Source organism: Mytilus trossulus, chromosome 3, assembly GCF_036588685.1.
Source record: "Mytilus trossulus isolate FHL-02 chromosome 3, PNRI_Mtr1.1.1.hap1, whole genome shotgun sequence".
Classification (NCBI taxonomy): Eukaryota; Metazoa; Mollusca; class Bivalvia; order Mytilida; family Mytilidae; genus Mytilus; species Mytilus trossulus.
The window spans coordinates 58,566,712-58,589,788 of record NC_086375.1 but is presented as its reverse complement, the minus strand read 5'-3'; the positions used below and the strand labels follow the sequence as shown (position 1 = coordinate 58,589,788).

The following is a 23,077-nucleotide window of genomic DNA, read 5'->3' as shown; positions in this document are numbered from 1 at the left end:
TTCATAAGTAGGGGCCCACTGACTGCCTAAGAGGGCCCGCTGCTGTCACGCTCCAGTGATTCCCTATATAAGTTAAAATCAAGGAGAAACGTTATCTGAAGAATACAATATGACATTTTGAGAATCGCTTTTGTTACAAGTTTGAAAAGCTATATATTTGATGAGGAATGAATGAGGAGTTTGTATTTCAATTTGAAAATACATGTATCATAAATCCTAAAGTCATCAACTAAGTTTTTTTTCATTTGTTGCAAGTGCATTTATCACATAATTCTACAATAAAAATTCCTCGCATCTTTGAAAATTCTACATTAATAATGACTGCACTAACAGTGATAATTCATCGCATCTATAGTTAAAATGGATCGCTTTCAATAATAGATATGCTATATTATGATGCTTTCATAACACTTATTTGAACTTAATGCTTTGTTTGTATATTATAAAGACATATCACAATGAAAATATGTTAAACCTTAACTTAAAATCCTTTAACTTGATATTTTCAAAACGTAAACATATCATGAACCATGATCCTTTATTCTACAATAGACATACCCGCATATAACAGTAAAAATGAACTAGCTGGATTCGCACTTTATATACACTGAATTATGCAACATTTTTGACCTGGCCGAGATTAATGTCCTATAATAAGAATTCAAGTAGCTTTCACCTGAGTCTCTATTTATAGAAAAATGGCAGAGTAACTTGTCCATATGAACTTGATTGATTCTTATCATGTCATTTATATGGAGCGCCTAAATAAATATCTTATTAACAAAATTTGTAGTGTCAGATGTTATATTAATTTATTTATGCCATCTTAAACTGTAAATGCATACTATACGCGTTTATACCCCAATACAAAAAAAAGAGGCTAATAGGGTGGTAAAGTATAAAGAAATTTAAAGAGAATAATTGAACAAAAATAAAGAATACAGACCAATGACATGATAATGGGAAGAATACAGAAATTCTTGACTTCCATCGAAACACTCTTTAAGCAACATCTGCTATTTGCTCATAGGTGCAGGTCGAGAATGCTCATTTAAAATATTTGTTAAAGCACCTTTTTAATATAATGCATTTGGTTTTGCTCATTGTTGAAGGCCGTAAATGCTTCATTTTTCATATTTTTTAAACAAATTCTAACTAAATATAATGCATTTGGTTTTTCATATTGTTGAAGGCCGTAAAAACTTCACTTTTTACATCAGAGGCCCCTGAGGGGCCTCGGGTCACCAACAGGTCTTCAAAGTAGCGAGAAATTCACGCAACCAGAGGCGTCCTTCAGTTAGCCCCTTATCAAATATATAATAGTTCAGTGATAATGAACGCCATACTAATTTCCAAACTGTACACAAGAAACCAAAATTAAAATATTACATGACTAACAAAGACCAGAGGCTCCTGACTTGGGACAGGCGCAAAAATCCGGCGGGGTTATGTTAGTGAGATCTCAACCCTCTCCCTATACCTCTAGCCAATTTTGAAAAGTAAACGCATAACAATACGCACATTAAAATTCAGTTTAAGAGAAGTCTGAGTCTGATGTCAGAAGATGTAACCATAGAAAATAAACAAAATGACAATAATACATAAAAAACAAAAGACTACTAGCAGTTAACTGACATGCCAGCTCCAGACTTCAATAAAACTGACTGAAAGATTATGATTTCATCATATGAATATCAAGCACAATTCTTCCTGTTAGGGGTTTAGTATCATACCATCATAACATATATGAGAAGAACATAACCAGTGTCATGCCAACAACTGTTTTTTGAATAAATGTGTTTAGTTCCAATGCAAAGACCCTATAAGTGAATCGATATTAACGCCAAAATATGCAATCTTTAATGACCTGATAACAGTATCGTTACTATATCCCTTCTTAAAAAGTCTATTCAAAGGTTTGTTAGTTTCTGAGGTGAATACTGACACCTGTGTGCTTTATAAAGAATATTTCCATAAAAAATTGGATGTGAAATACCTGAACGTTTAAGAAGTCTGCATGTTGAGCTATATTGGATAAATAATGTCCTTATACCGCTGATAAAATTGAGTAAATGTAATGACTAGGTTGTGATATGGAAAACCCTGGTGTAATAATTTTTCAGAAATACATAAATTTCTCTCGTTAAAATCTAAAACATTGTTACATTGTGTACATACACGAGAGAATCATACAAGTTGAGATATATATAAACACTGTAAGTAGGTGACAAGGGAGATTCACGATCTAAAAATGGATTGTTATCTCTTTTATCATAAATTTTAGTATGTTAAATGTTTTATCATAAATTTTAGTATGTTAATTGTTTAAAATGTTTAATGTTTTTGTTTATTTATTATTCTGTGGAAATTTAAATCTCAAGAATCTTTCTGTGAATTTGCATGAATAATTCCATGTTCTAATTTGTACCAGAGGCCAGAGTCATGCAATATATGTAAGTTAACATGGATTTAAAATGTCCACAATTAAAACCACAAGTACATATAAAAAAGAAGATGTGGTATGATTGCCAATGACACAACTATCCACAAAAGACCAAAATGACATGTATATTCTAGATAATTCAAACAAAATGTTCAGCAACATTTAACATGTTTAAAGCAACCTTTCTATTTTATTCCCAAACATAATTGTTATTACCTAAACAACCTTGTTTCAAAGCAGTTTAGATTTCTATCAAATTGGATGAGAATCCAGGAGTTTTAAAGGGGGAGGGGTCTAGCAAGTCAACACTTTGGGTAAAACTATATAAAAAAAGGACTACGCATTTACCATACAAGGAGCTCCTCGAAAAAGCATGCCTTAAGCTCCTTCCTCCCCCCCAAAAGTCTGCCTTAGCAATTTTAAACACTCTTACGCTGTCTATTCATGAAGCTGTACATTGGAGCCTATGAGATTACAATCTTAGTAGCCATCTGAATCACAGAAAATCAGCCTATAAATATTTTCATGTATAAATTGATAATTAAATTTTAACCAATTTATACATTTTTTGTTCATTTAAAAAAATAGGGACAACAGAGTTGGTGTATGTGGGTTCGATTCCCACCCTAGGCATTCATTTATATTGGCTGGTGCAAAGCGGGCAGTTAAGCTTAGTGGCCCCACACCGAACATGTATGTCACTTAAGGGCATACGATACAGTTACAGGGAAGGTAATGACGTTGCTAACGTAATTTGTTATTTTCGCGACGTCAAACTGTGACATATCGGGAAAAGATCCATTTTTCGACCGATTTTTATCATTCAAACTGATTTAATTTGAAAACGAGTTCATGGACCCCTATTTTTCCAAACGGCATTTTGTTTCATTTTGCAGGGAGATTATGTGACCCAAATTTTATAAAACTGTAAATAGAGGATTTTTTTTAATTTTGATAAACATGCAGTAAAAAATGACGTGTTTTCCTCAATTCATGAACATTTGATAAATATAAGTTATTTCTGAATAAGAAATTGCACATTTTTTAGGATATTTTTAAAATACAGAAATTACCGATTATTTAACAAAAAACAATTTGTGTTTATCTTTTATAACAAAAAAGTTATGTCTTTCTTTCGAAAAAGAAATTACGGCCACAAATCTGAATTTTGAGCAAATATACAAAATTTCGACCTCATTTTATTCAAAAAGTAGCACATGAAGGTATATTTTTTATTACATATTTGATTTAATCAGGTAAAAAATAGCCTATATGCAAATTTTCATGAACTTGTAAATACAGGATCAAAACTGTATCGTATGCCCTTAAAAGAATCAGGCGGCCTTCTTCAGGTCTTGCCATCTCTATTTTTCTATTTGTAAATCATACACAACAAAACTATTGAATAATTGTATGTTATATGCTAACTATTTTTGTATGTGTGCAACTATATAGTCATAATGCCAATCTAACAGTTCTCATTTGACCACATAATCATTGATAATTAACAAAGTTAAGTATCCTAGTTCAAGTCAGTATCTCAGATATGATATATATTTATAGCATAGCAAATAATGTTATATGTACTATATTGTAAGGTGAACATATCTGTCCGACAAGTATAATATAAACACCTGTCACTTATCAATAATTCAACACAACTTGAGGTCCTCTGATGTTCAGTACTTCAGTACTTTGATTAAATTCTGCTGTGTCCATATCAACGGCAGCCATTTTGAATTTTTTCAAAAGAGATGTCAATAACATTTTGCTTAAGTCTAATATTCTGTCAGAACATGCTATTTTTATGTTTTCCCCCAAAGGTTTCACTTTTTTTACTGCATCCAAACACCTAGCAGCCTTAACTTTTCAGCTTTTCAGTATTTTGAGATTGAAGAATCCCTATGCATCCGAGTATTTAAAAGCAATCCCGCAACAACCGAATGAACTTTCGTTAGGCTTAATTATCACTGTGTATCATCGCCACCGGAAATTGGGTACTAACGAAGCGGAGAGAAATAGAAAAAAAAGTAAACAAGTTAGGAATTCGTTCAATTTAAAGCATTTCCACTCATTTGATGAGGGTGCCGCTTAAGAAATGATTTTCTGATATATAATTCTTTTAATTATTAGGCCGATAAGTACAAAATAAATACAAGATTTTGTGTAATACTCCAAAACTTGCCACTTAGTACCGGAAAATTTCGAGGTCTATCGTCCTCTGTAGCCCCATTCTCAAGATATTGAACTGTTTTTCATTATTTTTCCAGACACGATTTTAGAATATTATAGTGAGGCATCATATTTAATGAAATTTGTTGTCAAAAACATGTTTTTAAAGAATATGGACAAAAACACTGTTTGTTTGTTGTACGGCGAATTGCAGGACGTAGTACGGCGAATTGCAAAATAACAACTTTTGTCTGTACGGCGTCTTGCAATATATTATAATTTTAAGAGGAAATTAATCACTGTTTAGATAATATCATGTGACGATATTTTGTTGATATCAAAGCTTTACAGGCTTACAAACATACAAAATGTCTTACTTATCAAATATTATAAATATGTGCCGTTAATTCAGTTCAGGAGGCCTCGTTGCCTTCCGCTTTTCGATTTTGTAAAAAAGTGGGTTTTTTTTCAACCATATTATCCTAAATACATTAATATATATATCGTTATACTACTTACGAGTGTAAATGTTGTCTTATTTGTTGTTAGAGTGAAATTTTGTAAGTTCAATAAAATAAACCGTCCATTCATCTTTTGTTGGTGCTAGTTGTTTTTTTTTTTTTAGATAAAAACGGTTAAGATGTGGTATGATAGCAAATAAGATAACTATCCATCAGGATCAGATAAACTGTATGTAAGCAATTATATGCTATCGTACGGCCTTCAACAACGAAAACTCGTCCCTTAATTATAGTCGGCTATATAAAGCACCGAACGAAAAATGTGGAAGGACTCAACAAGAAAGCGAACGACCTAACTCATAACAAAACAATTTATGAAAAGAAAAAAAAAGAGATGAAGCAACGACAACCACCGAACCACAGGATCGAGAATTCAGACAGACACATAAAATTGTTTAGTTATTTAATTTCTGAAATGACTCATTTGTAAAAATAAACTTTGAATTAAGAAAATACTTTGTTTTCATCGAAAGTAAGGAGAAACAAATCGTGAATTGCATTTCGAAATAATTGTTTTGTCTGTTTCTATCTAATGCATTTTATCTAATGCATAATTAGATGGGGGGTAGTGGGTCTGTTAACATGTTAACAACACCTCGATTTTGGCAAACACAGATAACAACAAATTTTAAATGCTGATAAGAGTAAACAGCAACTTTAATGACACATGGACAGACAATTGAACTGATGGAAAAGCAGACGGAGTGATTGACTCCAAGAAAAAAGACTATGTCATGAATAATCGAAAATGCTTCAAACACCAAAAGGGAGGCTTGGTGTGTCAATCAATCGTAGAAAACTTGGGTTATCGTCATGACGTAGGAAAGTGTAACAAACAGATAGAATGAGTGAATACTATAGTGCGCGAACATTTTTTTTAATGGCGGAAGCTTTTATAAATTATATAGTTACATCGCAGTCAGGGTGTTCATACGGCTCATTGCTTACATGATTTTATTGAAAGGAATTACGAAGGTTTACTGATTTTTATTTTAAATCATCAAAACCAGTGTAAAATCAGAAAGTAACATGTAAAGTGTCACCAGTTGAAGCACTCTTTCATCTCCATCTGAGCTGATATAAAGAAGCCTTGGTCTATCTTTAGATCCATTCTGAATTTCTTATACTAGCAAATTTGATTTCTATTTGAGAACCAATTCCTATTTTTTTCGGCCTCTTCTACCAGCCCACACTGTTCAGTTAATTTACGAATTGCAAATTGAAAAGGTACTTTATTTTTCACAATTCCGTCCAGGTACTCTTGGTCGATATAACTTATCAAACATTCCATATACATGTGAATTATTTTCGTCATAGGACTGACCAGGGTTTAAGCTGGATAAGAAGTGGCCTTTCCCTTTAACGTTTTGGATACATTTCAAAAAGAAGCCAGAAATAACTACATTGGTTTTACGTATAAAGAGGGGCATGAGATATCTTTAAACATGTTTAACACTACCGCATTTGTTGCACCTGCATGCCCCAACTTGAGTCCGTAACCTTTGCTATAAAGTCTTGTATTTATTTATTTTTTTAAATTTGGGTTCATTTATATGTTTCAAGAAACAAACATTGAACTTCGACCCCCTTTTGTAGTTAATTGATTGCTCACTTAGGAGACAGCTTCAGGTATACCATACAAGTTTAGTTTCGAGCCATGGTGAATTTTCTAAATATGAACGTTTTTGTACAATTGAATTGATTTTTAGATAGTTGAATAATAATATAGCCTTCCTAGTGGGTTTATATGAACATTTAGATTATTTTTAAAGCATGTTTTATAAGCCATTGTTCAGTTTGACCGTCCAAGCGTTCCTATCCGTACCGCCATACATTTTGAAAATTTTGTATTTTTTTTCAACCAAGATTCGACGCTCGATCTTTTCAATTCAATTTCATGGAAAAAAACCAGCAGAAATGCATATGATTTGTTTTACCTCTTGGTAGATATATGTCTATGGTTTTAGGAAAGGTATCACTCTTATTGATTGAAATTTTCCTTTGGACCAAATTTTTCAGATCTTTGTGACATGTTCAACCCCCTATTTTGCAATATTTGGTATCAAATAATTGCTCATTGTTGCCATAGTTACACAAAAAAGAGATTATATTTCACCATTATTACTATTGGAAATCAAATCTATGGACGATTCTCTTTCCATAAATATACACATGCATAGCTTAAATATTAAGCCTTATTTATTAGGAAGGAAGTAAAGAGGAAAGAGGGTGTTTAAAAATTATGAGTGTCAATTCTTAGTTTTTTTCCTATCTGTGACTTGACACCCACCCTAGTGCATAATTTTCAGTCGCTGCGTTGAGTTGTTTCTTCTATTTGGTCGAGCTTCTGTTTCTTTGACATTTCCATTCTCAATTTAATCAAGGATTTACTATACTCACTGAAGATTTTTTTTAAAGACATGTACAGTTACATATAATTATGCTGTTAATGTCACTCCTTTGCGGAAGCAACGTTAAGTAAGAGATGGACAGCAAATTTTAATGTGGTTCTTGTAAATAACAGTTAAGATCAGTTAACAGAGAAAATAATGTCAAAAACAGTAACAGATAACAAGAATCTCAATTTCAAATAAACAGTTAACATCGTTGCAAATTTTAACAAAACAGATTACAGACAGTGGGTCGAAAACAGTTAAGTTTTTAAAATTTATCAGTCAAATAACAGTTTTAAAAAAATTCAACCTTGAAAAAGACAAAAACAGTTTAATAAAAAAATGACCCCCCACCTGAGATATTTGAACTTAATACTTTATTTTCTTTGAAAGGACGCGGTAAATAACTATTCTAAAATTAGCAAGTTGCCATACAGTTGAAAACAAGTTGCCATACAGTAATTTTTTCAACACGAGCAAGTTGCCGTACCCTAGACTTTATCTTTTGTGGTCTATATTCTTTAAAATGCATCTTTTTGACAACAAATTTCAGTAAATATGATTCCACACTATAATAATCTAAAATCGTGTCTGGAAATATAATGAAAAACAGTTCAATATCTTGAGAATGGGGCTACAGAGGACGATAGACCTCGAAATTTTCCGGTACTAAGTGGCAAGTTTTGGAGTATTACACAAAATCTTGTATTTATTTTGTACTTATCGGCCTAATAATTAAAAGAACTATATATCAGAAAATCATTTCTTAAGAGACCACCCTCATCAAATGAGTGGAAATGCTTTAAATTGAATGCATTCATAACTTGTTTATTTTTTTTCTGCTTCTCTCCGCTTCGTTAGTACCCAATTTCCGGTGGCGATGATACACAGTGATTATATTATATATCAATATAGTAAATAAATAAATGATTGGGAATATGTTAAAGTAATAAAAAGTCAAGAGAATTTCCGAACGCAGTTTCAAATTGGTTCCGAATAATATCTATCACGCTTTGTGCATGCAGACTCCACGCGGCCTTCACGTGATTTTACTATTTTTAGAATAATTGCATAGTAACCAAATGCACTTGATTCAACCTTAAAAGCTTTACTAATTATGCAACATTTTTGACCTGGCCGAGATTAATGTCCTATAACAAGAATTCATGCAGCTATCACCTTCTATCCATACGAGCCTAAAGTGAAAACAAGTTGCTTTCTTTAAAAAAAGAAAAGCAATACATGAACCTAAGACCGCTAACTTCTGGGTCACCAGAAGATTGTTGCTGAATTTATGTTTGCTTTTGAATTGTAAGAATTGACTGAATAGAAGAAGCCAGTTGAAATCATAAATTTACAGCTTCTTTTTGAATAGTTATTTTAAAGCTCGACTATTTTATTTATTACTAGGGAATGTAAATAATGTTTCCGATTATAACTCTTTGGCAAATCCTTATTTCTACTAAACGGATAATTTATGCAAATTGAACAAACTTATCGCAATATAAATTTATGCACTCAGTTTGCTTTATAATCTAGAATTCTGGATGCATTTATTTTATCTATCATATCTTTATATTTTGTTCTCATGGTAGATGGTGTATGCGGTGAAACCTGTGGCATGCAATTGATTGGGATCTCTTATGCCCGCGTCACACTGTCCCGATTTTTATATACGATGGACACCCGAATGCGAAAATTGTAAGTTCGTACGAAGTTGGTCCCGATCTCGTTAAAATACCAAAAAGTGACCGAAGCAAGAACGATGAATAACGAAGTCTATACGATGGTGCCGAAATTATATACGATAGCAAAAGATTGACATACGAAGGTTAACCGAAGACGGGTATTTAAGCTTCATATCTCAGCCGAAGCCTACACGAGGGATCACGAAGGCTACACGATGGAATACTAGTACAATGATGGCGCGATGACCATACGTATCTAAAAGACATCGTGTACAGCTTACGATGTAGAATAATGAAGAAAAAGTTGGTTTCCCTATGTACGTGTACCTGCAGTGTTGGCGTTTATGTTTTTTATTATGTTACTTAATATGAAAAATTGACAAAAAATAATATTTTACTTGTAAAGTAGATCCTGAGCCCATAATAGCTGCTCTTCTTGTTCCATTTGAATTAATAGAAACAACGCTGTCGCCTTTCTTGTTCTCATAGAGTCATATGATATGAGCTCCATGGTTTATTAAGGGCATATGATACAGTTACAAGGGAGGTAATGACGTTGCTAACGTAAAATGTTATTTTCGCGACGTCAAACTGTGACATATCGGGAAAAGATTCATTTTTCGACTGATTTTTATCATTCAAACTGATTTAATTTGAAAACGAGTGCATGGACCCCCATTTTTAAAACCGACATTTTCTTTCATATTGCAGGGAGATTATGTGGACCAAATTTTATAAAACTATAAATAGTGCAATTTTTTTAATTTTGATAACTATAGAGCAAAAAATTACGTTTTTTCTCAGTTCATGACCATTTGATAATTTTTTAGAATGCTTATAAAATACAGAAATTACAAATTATTTAACAAAAACAATTTATGTTTATCTTTTATAACAAAAAAGTTATGTCTTTCCTTCGAAAAGGTAAATACGGCCACAAATCCGAATTTTGAGCAAATTTACAAAATTTCGACCTTATTTAACTCAAAAAGTAGCACATGAAGGTATATTTTTATAACATATTTGATTTAATCAGGAAAAAAATAGCCTATATGCAAAATTTCATCAACTTGTAAATAGAGGACCAAACTGTATCGTATGCCCTTAACTGTCGTATTAGACTAACAAGTGCATATCGCGCATGGCACTTTAAATGTATTTTAGCTCGAAAATTAACTTTCATTTAGCTGGATTTATTGCCGTCGTAGTTCCATCTTGTTGCCTTCGTACTTTTATTCGATGGCAACATGACGGGATAAGGAGGTTTTCACGAAGTCGTGTTGCCATCGTAAGACCTTCAGGTAGCTTCGTGATTCATTCGTGTAGACATCGTTATGTCAAAACTGACCGATGGAAACGATGGAAACACGAATGCAATACGATGTTCAAAGATGCATTCCCAGTGACATTACGATGGTGAGGATGGTGATAAGAACTCAATACGAACCCTCAACATCGGACGCACATTCGGGGATTTTTTAACATGTTTAAAAAATTAGAACCCTTCCCGAAGTTGTGCCCGAAGGCTAGAAAAAGTGGCCGATGGTTCTACGATGGTTAAAGATGACACTACGAATAGCCCGATCTGGATACGATCAGTCCCGATTTTGAAAATTTCCATAATCGTGTTTCCATCGGCGTAAAAATCGGGACAGTGTGACGCGGGCATTATGAAGAGACTTATTTTGGTCTCATAAAACGTCTCAAATTTTAAAGGCTTCTAAATCCATACTAAAATAGTATAAAATAATCAACATTATGGTCGTAATTAAATTTTGTTGTGATAATTGTAAATTATTTTTACGGTTGATGTGAGCTGCAAGGATCTAAAATCATGCTTTATGAATTGAAAACACACAAGTATTTTTATTCACGACCGTTTAAAATTTGAATATTTGATTAATTTATCTTACTTTCCGTTTTTATGGATATATAATAATACCAAAAAAAAATAATTACTCATAAAACCCAATTAACAACATGGTATGAAATAAATAAATATAAGGATTATTGTTTATAAACTTTTTTTTGTATGCTGCAAGAATTAATTAAGATTTAACGGCTGGATCTGCCCTTGAGGTCACACTGCTATAGCCTATCCACATGGGTAATATCGAAACGGACAAAAACTAGATATGTCAAAGCAACACGAATTGTCCGTCATAAAATGTTGAAAAATCTGCAATTTCAATAACAAATGTGAACATAAACATGATGGTAGTCTCACATGTCAAAATTCAGCTCAAAATCTAGAGGCGTATAGAAAAAGAGTTAGTATAACTGTGATTTTCAACAATTTTCGAAGTTGTTAATCCTTAATTTTGGCCAAAATTAGCGGAGCAAAACAATTTTAAATTTCATCTGCAAATCGTTTATTTTCTTTGGTTACATCTTCTGACATCAGACTCGGACTTCTCTTGAACTGAATTTTAATGTGCGTATTGTTATGCGTTTACTTTTCTACATTGGTTAGAGGTATAGGGGGAGGGTTGAGATCTCACAAACATGTTTAACCCCGCCGCATTTTTGCGCCTGTCCCAAGTCAGGAGCCTCTGGCCTTTGTTAGTCTTGTTTTATATTAATTTAAGTTTCTTGTGTACAATTTGGAAATTAGTATGGCGTTCATTATCACTGAACTAGTATATATTTGTTTAGGGGCCAGCTGATGGACGCTTCCGGGTGCGGGAATTTCTCGCTACCTTGAAGACCTGTTGGTGACCTTCTGCTGTTGTTTTTTTTATTTGTTCGGGTTGTTGTCTCTTTCACACATTCCCCATTTCCATTCTCAATTTTATTTTCATCATAGTTAGCTCACATACAAAAAAAATCAGTCCTATATCTGAAAGCATTTAGAAAAAAGTCTGTATAACTGAGATTTTCAACAATTTATCAAAGTCCATAGCCCGTTATTTCGGCAAAAATTAGCCAAGCAGAACAAAAATTAAACTCGATCTGTTACTCATCATGGTTAACTCACATAACAAAAATGAAGCCAAATATCTGAAGGCGTTTAAAAAAAACCTCCGTATAATGGTTTGTTACGGAATGACGGAATTTCGAAATTACGGAATTTCAGAATGACGGATTTCGAAATTACGGATTTTCGGAATTACGGAATTTCGAACAAGGGTAAAGCTATATGGTACTGACAACTTCGTTACGGACCATACATATCATTACTTAAAAATAACCATTCTTTCAAACAGTCAAATCCAATACAGCTCCAAATAACAATAAATATTCAAATGGTAAAATAAATATTCCAAACAAATTAAAATGTACAAATGCTGATGTCCCGAACTTTGAAGATACCAACTGAGTAGCCTCAGACTATAAGTTGAACAACTTCAGATACAACGAAAATCAAAAATCTTGTCAAACAGAAAACGTATTTATTATTAACATAGAAAAAATATTGAGAAGGAAAAAAGTTCTTTTTTATATCAAAGACTTTCCCCGCGATGACCGTGAGGGCATTCCGTTGCTTTGTTACCACAAAGATCTGACTTGCGTTTTTGACTAGTAATCGATCGTATATATAACAATCCGTATCGCTTGTTATAAATTCATTTCTTCAATAATACTAAAACAAATGTTTAGAAAACAAATGAATAAGATGTAAATGTCTGTTGACGTTAGAAATGTGTATATATTTTTTTCTATATTTATACATTTAGATCGTTCAGTGCTGTTTATTTGGTATTTTTTATTGACGTAATCGTTCTTGTACCATCATAACTGTCGTTACCTTTAAAGCTTTAGAAGTGTGTTTGTTCATAATGCACCCAAAATGACGTTTTGAAGGACAGGAAAGCAGTTATTTATAAGGGATTTATCTGATATAAGATTTATAGATATATCAAGAAGATGGTGCATGAGTTCGAATGAGAGAACTTTCCATCAAAGTAATAGGTTTAAGTAAACCATTATAGATCAAAGTAGGGCCTTAAACACGGAGCCTTGACTTTAAGCGAACACCACGCTATATAGAAACCAAAAAATTACTAGTGTTAAACCACTCAAACAGGAAAACCAACAGTCTAATTTGTATAAAAATAGACGATTCAAAAATGCACAGGCCAAATTTTGTCGAATCAATCTGAACGAGGACAGTATGATTCATCTTTGTCAAAAGTTAGTTTCATTGTTTTCAATAAAGAAAGTCTTCCATGTATGCGTTGCGAGCATATCTGATATATATTATTTCGGTGCGTTCATTATAAATTTGCTAAATGTTATATATATATGTGAACAATGATTTTGATACTTAGCTATTTGATTGCGACATTGTTTATTAAAACACATCGGTACTGGCATTTTCAAATTTTGAAAATCACAACAAATGGAAGTTTTTAACGACCTTGACTGGCTATACAGCCCTTGCACGGTCGGTTTTTGAAAATGGTGGATTGGACCTGGTTATATTGCGCTAAACCTGTCACGTGTATGACAGTACCATCAAATTCTGTCATAATTACAACGATGCATGAACAAAACAGACATATTAGGTAAAATTGTCGAAATATGGATACAGCAGTCAAATATTAATACTAATAATTACAAGTATCGATATTACAAAAACACCGCTATGATATTTTAAAAGTATCGCTTTGTTTATTTATGTATATAAGAAAAACACAGCACTTCAAATTTTACACGGGCATAAACTTTAGCTTCTAACTAACTTCTGAATGTATATTAAGACTCATTTGTTGTTTTTATTTGAACAATAAGTTTTAAAGTTAGTATTTTCTTAATTTTTCGTTGCCGAAAACAACATTTTCCGCACGGAATGTCTGCATATTAACAATTGATATTAGACAATATCGCTCATTGATATAAGAAAAGTTTTTATCGATACGCTTCTTCCATAGACTGAAAAAAGAATGGCGGTAAAATTTTCATTGTCAATTCCTCTAACCATTTCTCAATAATTATTATATAAATGAGTGCTGTATGACAAGCATGTTTTTTTCTCTAAATTCAGACTGATGTTATATTATTAATTGTGTGTGGTTAAGAATAAATAAAGTTGTTTAAAGACATTTTTTTCAAATAACTTGGACACAGTTGGTAAAATAAAAATGAGTCGATAATCGTTAGGATCTGTTTTATCCCCTCCTTTAAATATGGAAGCAACTTAAAAGTTTTAATATATGAACAAATATTCCTGTACATAGTAACCTGAGGTGTATTATGTGAGCAAGGGATCTTGCAACAATAGATCAACAATATGTGTCTATAGTGGTAATAAGATGATATAAGCTATGGTTATATATATTTGTTTTAATTTTAAAAATTAATATTGGTTCGATGGACTATATTTCTGAGAATTTTCCGAATTCTGAATCGCCATACTGGAATAGCAAGTAGCGAAGGAACAATTATTGATATGAAAAACTGGGTTCTATTTGGAGAACAACTAAATTTAACCTATTATTATCCATACAAATTATCCCAATTAGATATTGGCCCACGTTAGATCCCGACGAAAGACGTGCGTTTCGTCAAAAGAGGTTAAGTACAGCTATTTGTAAGATCCAGGCAGGGGGTGATTCTTGTATGTCTCAGAACTGCTTTATTCTTTTATATAATAGGCAGCTAAGATTGAAATAAAGTTTGCAAGATTTTTTTTTTAATTTTCTTGAACGGTTGCTATGGAAACATGCAGCCATTTTTTTTAAGGAATTTATGATGAAATCAGGCATGAAAATTGGAAAATGTCTACTTTGTGGTTGCAACAATTTCATGATAATGACAATTTCAAGAAAAAAAAATTTCAACATATAATAAAGCATTATTTGAAGTTTATATTTTGATGTTGAGTTTGTGAAAACAAAATTTGATATTAGGCTAAAATGGTATTTAAAAAGGAGCAAAAATCTGTATTTTGACATTTTCTGAAAATAGCCTAAACCTCCACTCCTCCCCCAAAATGCAACAGTGTATATATTAAAATCTGTTAAGTCTTTTTAATGAGCAAAGACAGTCATGACAGTACTGAGAGTGAAACAAAGCAAAGCATGCAGTTATATTCCCATTAGAAAACACTTTATTAACATAATTATATGTAACTATATTATACATCAATTGATTGACTGTTATGGGTGATATTTGTCACCATGGCAACTGTTGTAATAATACTTAACTATTGCAGTTTAGAGCTTATATATGCTTCAATGCATGTCTTTTCATAAAGGTTTGGAAACAATTGAGAACATTGAATTCCCCATACCGCAGAATTCAATAAATAATAACTCTGTTTCCAAGGGGAAAATACGTTAACATGGTGATAAAATTCAAGAGAGCCCCACGCAATGTTTCATTTATTTTGGTCAGGTCATATTCATACTTTGATACTACAATGCTAGCTATGATTTAAATATTCTCAATTTTTGGAAAAACACACGAGAAAATTTGAAAATTTCACAATACTTCATGATTTCGAAAAAAATGAATGTTTTTAAGTATTTTTTGACAAAAAATATAAAAGTCGGGGTTGAACTGCAATACTAACTAAGCTCTGAAACTAAAACCAAGTTATAATGATGTTATACTTGTATATGAAATTTCTGAGAAAAAAAATTGATTCTATTCATAATCATTATTCTATTCATAATCAGGCTCTCTGACCAAACGTTATCTTTTCAAGAATGTACATGTATGATTTTTTTTTAAATAAACCTACCCCCCTCTTTTTTCCCTAACCTTCGGTTCTTATCTCAATGTTTCATTATATATTATATACAGACAAGACTGTGAGTGAAGCAAAGCATGCAGTCATATTCCAATTTGAATATAAACACCGTCTATATATAATATATATGTATTTTTTTACATAAATTTCTATACATTGATACATTTTAAAATAGATGTAACTATGGGTAATATGTATTTCCATGGTAACTATTGAAGTCGGCAACTATTAACGATGGTAATTTAGAGTAAGCTTATGCTTAAATGTTTTTTTTTTATCAGTTATGGAACAATTCAGTACATTAAAGCTCTAAAACTGCAATATACTGGAAATAATAACTCCGTTTTCAAGGAAAAAATCGGTTGCTATGGTGATAAAACTAAAGAAAATCCCAAGCTTTTTTCTATTTAATTTGGTAAAGTAGTATCCAAACTTCATTATTAAAGTGCTAACTATGCTATACACAGTTGCTCTTTTCTGAAAAACACCACAGAAAATTTGATAATTTCGCAAAAATCGCAAATTCAGAAAAATTGAAAATATGCATTTTTTGGCAAACTTTTAAAAAAAAATTACAAATTTGGTTTACATGCAATCTGAACTAAAATGATGCTAAAACCAAGTTGTATCAATGTTACATATGAAAATTAATGAAAAATGCTTGATTCTATTCCTAATCAGACTCTGAATTGTAGTGATTTAGCTGATTTTTGGAAGATTTTACCATGCTTCACAACCAAAAAATAGAGTGTCCGTTACCATGGCAACCACTTGTATTTTCCCACTCATATTTATTTTTTGAGCAGTATTCAGTTACTGCTTCTTCTAGGCAATTTACAGATAAAATCTGAAACCCTCATAAATCACATGTATATGGCACCCTGCCTGGTTCTTACAAAGAGCTGTACTTAATATGCCATATTTTCACAGTAAAGAAGTTGAAGAGCATTACGGACACACATTTTGGAAAGATTTTTGCCAAATACATACAGCTAAGGTTATTAATGTTAAAGTGATCGATTCGTGATACCATCTGGGAGTAATTATCTACTAGCAATGACATCGGCCACATATAATAAAACTCATAAAAACCCTTATACAGCTGATGCTACTGTGTTATAGGCTTACCAAGTGAAAAAGCAGGATCTGTTATCTTGTGTAACTTTTCTTCTAATACTTTCATTTTATTTTCTACTTCTGTTCGCACTTTATCAGTTCCTGTAATAAAGGATATATAACTCAATTATTGAAACATGAAATACATAAATTAATCAATCATTTAGATTTGATATATATAGATTAATCTATTATGGAAACTTGAGATAAATTAATCAATTATTGAAACTTGAGATAAATTAATCAATTATTGAAACTTGAGATAAATTAATCAATTATTGAAACATAATTTTATACACACTTTTAAGTAACAAGAGGTTCAAAGCTAACGAGGTCATGATAACGTTGACCTGTAATCTTCAGTTTCAGGCATTTGACTTTTGTAGATCTTACTTTGCTGAACAATATTGTCATTTACACTTTCTCTCTTTGTTCAATAATTTTATTAATTTAGTTAATACATAACCGAAAAAATTCTGGACAGTTAACCAATAAGTTAAAATTCTGGTTACAAACTAAAACCGAAGGAAACGCATCAAATATAAGAGGAGAACTACGACAAACCTATTTCACACTTTCACCTACTATATTATGTCAGTTTTGGTTTTTCTAGATTAGTTTTTTAGTTGAAAGCCATAAACTTCTGTAATCAGTAAACCCATATGATTTATTTAAAATAACTGCCGCAATGTTTTGAAATTGATCAAATCCCTACGGAACATTCAATTATTTTTAATAAGAAATTTTGCCAAGTAAAAACATTGTAGTGTCAGAAGAGAAATTATTTGAAAAATTGAATTAGAATTTCACAAATAATGTAAAAAAACACTTTGGAGGGCAATAACTTCTTAAGGGGCCAATTGACTATTTTGTTCATTTGACTTACTATTGCCATTTATACGTTCTCTCTATCTATTGTAATATCAAAGACAATAGTTTTGAGAGCACTGGTTATCCTACAATTGGACGTCCAATTGGTCTGAAAATTTCAAAGCAGATAGAGTTTAAATTATCATCACTTTGACTCTATGTTACTTTTGATCTTACTGCTATTATTATTGAGATGAAACTCAAAAACCGCATTTGACCCCTATATTCTATTTTTAGCCATATATACCCTAAGTAACATTCAGTTTAGGTTTGAAGGTATTCAGCCCAGTAGTTTTCTTGAAGTATTCTTGAAATAGTTTAAGACAACGACGACGAGCGTCAAGTGATGGCATGAGCTCACTTGAGGCCACTTGGGGCCTTTTGGGCCCCACTGAGCTAATAAGCAAAACACAAGATTTAAATATGCTGGAAAATAGAAAATGAGCACGGCTTCATTTCCGTCAATTTAAAATGTCAGTGCTATGGACATAAGTGTTCGATATATGAAATATTTGAAAATATGAGTGAACGTTGCTTAATGTTCGTTTTTACCCAAACAAAATGTTTATTCAGGCGGAAAACAAATTAGAAAATAAGCAAAATTTAATAGGAAGGCGGACAATTTGAAAAAAAATGGTACTAGTTGCGGATTGTTACATAAATATACCCTTATAACAGACCATCTAAATGAATCCCGTTAAGAAATATTGCATTGGGATTTTTAAAAGAACCATGTGAGCATGACAACGACTGATATGGCGTCGGAATAAGTAAATCGACCATGTCTGAATTCTGAGATAAACTATACTGGTTTCGAGGCATGTTTTATTTTTAGGCAGTTAAGCTGCCTCATGCTAGGATCCTAGATTTGTATTCCTACCAACGAATGCTAAAAAGTTGTCATTGTTATAATGGAAGCAGGACAAGTCGCCCCACTTTTTCTCCAACTCGCCCGACTTTAAAAAAAAAAACAACAACGCCCCAACCTGGATCACCAACTCGCCCCACTTTTTTAAAAATCGCCCCACATGTGAAATTGGTTAAATCATGTTTAATATTACTCCTGCCAACTCGCCCCACTTAATGGAAAACGGTTATATTTAGATTAATATAAAATTAAAAATTAAAACTCGCCCCACTTAAATGAAAACTAATCTACCCAGAATACAAACAAACCGAAAATTTATTTAATTACTATTATTTATATACTGAGATTATAATTCTAAAAATAATTTTCGTATTGTTGAAGAATAACTGTATTTTTTAGATTAGTTATTTGCATAACAATTGAAACTTGATTTTTATTATAACTATGCAGAAGAAAAGAACAACAAAAAAAGGAAGCATTTCAAACATTCTCATATGTGGGACCAATTGGAAAGCCAACACACATTTCAATTTAATTATTTTATTCGTAAGTGGGGCTAGTTGGTAGCCTTTAACTCTATTCATACTTGTACTATTCATAAGTGGGGCTAGTTGACATTCACGTTACCGAAATATTAATACTCACTTCTTACTGCTATATTAAAAAAAGGAATAATATGAGAAGTTTCTATAAGGTTTTCAATGGGATAGCATCTTTTTCCATAAGTGGTGCGAGTTGGCAGGAGTAATATTCACGGAATTTAACTTATATACAACGGGATAACATCTTTTTCCATGAGTGGGGCGAGTTGGTCCTGGAATTCATCCTGGTTAATAATATGTTAATCTAGATTTTATCGTTTTCCATTCAGTGGGGCGAGTTTTCAGGAGTAATATTAACGGGATGTAACACATTTCACAAGTGGGGCGATTTTTTAAAAAGTGGGGCGAGTTGGTGATCCAGGTTGGGGCGGTTTTTTTTTTAAAGTGGGGCGAGTTGGTGAAAAAGTGGGGCGACCAGGTGTGGGGCGACTTGCCAGTGGGGCGACTTGTCATGGATTCGTTATAATCTAACAGGCTTATATATTATTTATTTGGACACTGTTTTCATAGATATAGGAAGATGTGGTAAGAGTGCAAATGAGACAACTCTCCATCCAATTAACAATTTATAAAACGTAAACCACTATAAATCAAGGTACGGCCTTCAAAAAGGAGCGTTGGCTCACACCGAACAGAAAGCTATACAAGGCCACAAAAATTACTAGTGTAAAACCATTCAAACAGGAAAACCAACGGTGTAATCTATATAAAAACTTTTTATTCTGGAACACAAACAAATATGCCCAGAATAACTTTCAATGATCGTCGAACGACGTTTAAGTTTTGAAGTTGCACATAGGAAATAGTGCTCAATAGAGATCCGTACGAAGGTTATTATTCCCACTGTTTTGGCTAAGATGCCAGAGAACAATTGCTTGTTATAATTTATCGCAGAAAAACTGTAATTACAAGTCGTTTGTATTTCCCCAATGACATGATGCGTAGGAATATTGTGCATGCACACCAAATCTCTATGATAAAGGAAATAAAGTTATATATATAGTAGTCTAAGTTTGAGGTAATTTAAACTTATAACAAACGTAAGGATACATCGATTCTGGTGATATTAAGCCCAATTAAAATAAGTATTTATACTCATGATGTTAGTTAAAGAAGATTGTGATTATTTTATTTATTTCAATTAAATATATATGCACATTAAAATTCCTTTCTTTTCTATTATTCCGTTTTTCATTAATATGTTGTTATTTTATGAATGAAAATCGACGTAATCAACTTCGACCAAATTGGCTTGATGTTAAAACTTTTAAGAAATGCCGAACAACTCGTCCCAGAGACAAGTCGGACCGATCCAATCGGACCGTTTAAGAAGACAACTCAGATCGCTTTTTTTTTTAAATTTTTAAATCACTATTATTCGAAAACAGTTAGTTTTAGTCTTTGTCATTAAAGATTGCATATTTTGGCTTTAACATTGATTCACTGATAGGGTCTTTGCATCGGAACTAAACACATTTATTTAAAAAAAAAACAGTTGTTGGCATGACACGGGTTATGTTCTTCTCATATATTTTATGATAGTATGATACTAAACCCCTAACGGGAGGGATTGTGCCTGATATTCACATGATGAAGACATAATCTTTCAATTAGTTTAATTGAGGTCTGGAGCTGGCATGTCAGTTAACTGCTAGTAGTCTGTTGTTATTTATGTATTATTGTCATTTTATTTATTTTCTTTTGTTACATCTTTTGACATCGGACTCGGACTTCTCTTTAACTGAATTTTAATGTGCGTATTGTTATTCTTTTATTTTTAGAGGTATAGGGGGAGGGTTGAGATCTCATAAACATGTTTAACCCCGCCGCAATTTTGCGCCTGTCCCAAGTCAGGAGCCTCTGGTCTTTGTTAGTCTTGTATGATTTTAAATTTTAGTTTCTTGTGTATAATTCGGAGTTTAGTATGACGTCCATAATCACTGTACTATTATGCATATTTTAGGGGCCAGCTGAAGGACACCTACGGGTACGGGAATTCTCGCTACATTGAAGACCCATTGATTGCTTTCGGCTGTTGTTTGCTCTATGGTCGGGTGGTTGTCGCTTTGACATATTCACCATTTCCTTTCTCAATTTTAGTGATAGACACAAGTGGTCTGCATTAATGACATCTTCGCTAGCCAAGGGTTACGATCCACTCCCGCTCTCTTCACCCTTGGCGGATTGAGCCAACATTTGTAATAACAATGTTGCGCCATCTATCGGAAGATAAAAATCACGCCCATTCCGAATATATTATTCTTGACCAATGGAAGCACTTGAACTCTTTAATTTGGAGGTAAAAACACGGTAGCGTCTAGATTCTACATACTTGGTAAAGCCGGAAATGAAAATATACGTCAACATTCATGCATTTGTGCATGAAACGTACACAGGAATTTCTGTTAGTTGATTAAAAACATTCAAGTTGTTACTTAATATAGTCGTATGTTTAGGGATGTAAAGACTTGTTGCACAATAAACACGTGGTAATTGTTTACAAATACGTTGTACATTTACACGTGATCGTGTTATAGGCGCTTTTAGATTGGATGCAGCGAGGTTTGACTACAACCAATAAAAATCCTTACCTTGTGTCTCCGAAATTTTATCTCAATCCGCCAAGGGTGAAGAGAGCGGTAGTGGATCGTGACCCTTGGCTAGCGAAGATGCATTAATGATAACAGGAAAATAAACCAAAAAAAATTAAAATACTAGTATAGGACGAGTCCCTGGTGTCATCCAACCCCCTTCAATTTGAAAAAAATGCTTTTCTTGTGAACGGTCGCAATCCCAATCCCTTAACCATATATATATACTTCTATGGGAAAATAAAACAAATTAAATGACAATTTGTGGGACTCCCCGGCGTCACCCCACCCCCTTCCGTTTGAAAACTTGTAAACGGTCGGGATCCCCACCCCTAAACCATATATATTCATGCTGCTTGTCAGATTTACTTAGGTTTTCATAAAATGTAAGAGTAACATGTTTAGCGGAGCAATTAATCTTTTGTGTGTGCATAAGGAACTACGAAGGGGTAATTTGAGGAACATAAAAAGGGAGAGATTTACTATCGAACCTTATGGGATTTTAATTTTTTTTAAATTTTCAAATGACTATTACTTGAAAATAGTTAGCGATATATATATTTATTATATGACTATAAATTTTCTGTTTTCTCATTGGCTAAAAGCATAGGAAATCCTCTTTGATAAAACATTATATTCACCGCGGCAAAAATCACGAGAGGTTAATATAAGATTTGGAACAGCGTCCGTGTACCTAAATATAGAAACGGGGAATTCTTGTTAGCTATTTAAGGGATGTATAAATAAAATGGTTTTTAATTGAACGACCGAATAAATATCAACCAATCAGCGCTCTCGACATAAAATCGTTGCGATCTCACAGACGACAGTTACATGTTTCCGGCAACAAAGTATGGCTGGAGCAGCAGAAGTAGCTACTGAAAAACGCTTTTTATCGTTAAATAATGAGAAAATTAAGAAGATTTTGATAGAAAAGGATTCTAAAAATACTCGCCGATCAACAGATTCTAGCGTGAGGACATTTAAACCTTATTTACGAGAGATTCGAGAATTTGCCAAATCTAAAAATATTAAAATGACACTGAGAATTAAAGAGTCATATAATAAAGCAATTGTTGACTTTTGATATCAGTTGATACAATGATTCATCAACCC

The 23,077-nt window shown here is 32.6% G+C and overlaps 1 protein-coding gene across 1 annotated transcript in view; it reads right to left on the bottom strand.

The window, feature by feature from the left end:
- Nucleotides 1-23,077, bottom strand: part of LOC134711974 (fibrinogen gamma-B chain-like) — a 125,928-nt gene that overhangs the window by 61,427 nt on the left and 41,424 nt on the right. The window contains exon 3 of the mRNA XM_063573040.1: nucleotides 17,043-17,132. Coding sequence (XP_063429110.1) covers nucleotides 17,043-17,132 — 90 coding nt within the window. The remainder of the gene's footprint in view (nucleotides 1-17,042; nucleotides 17,133-23,077) is intronic.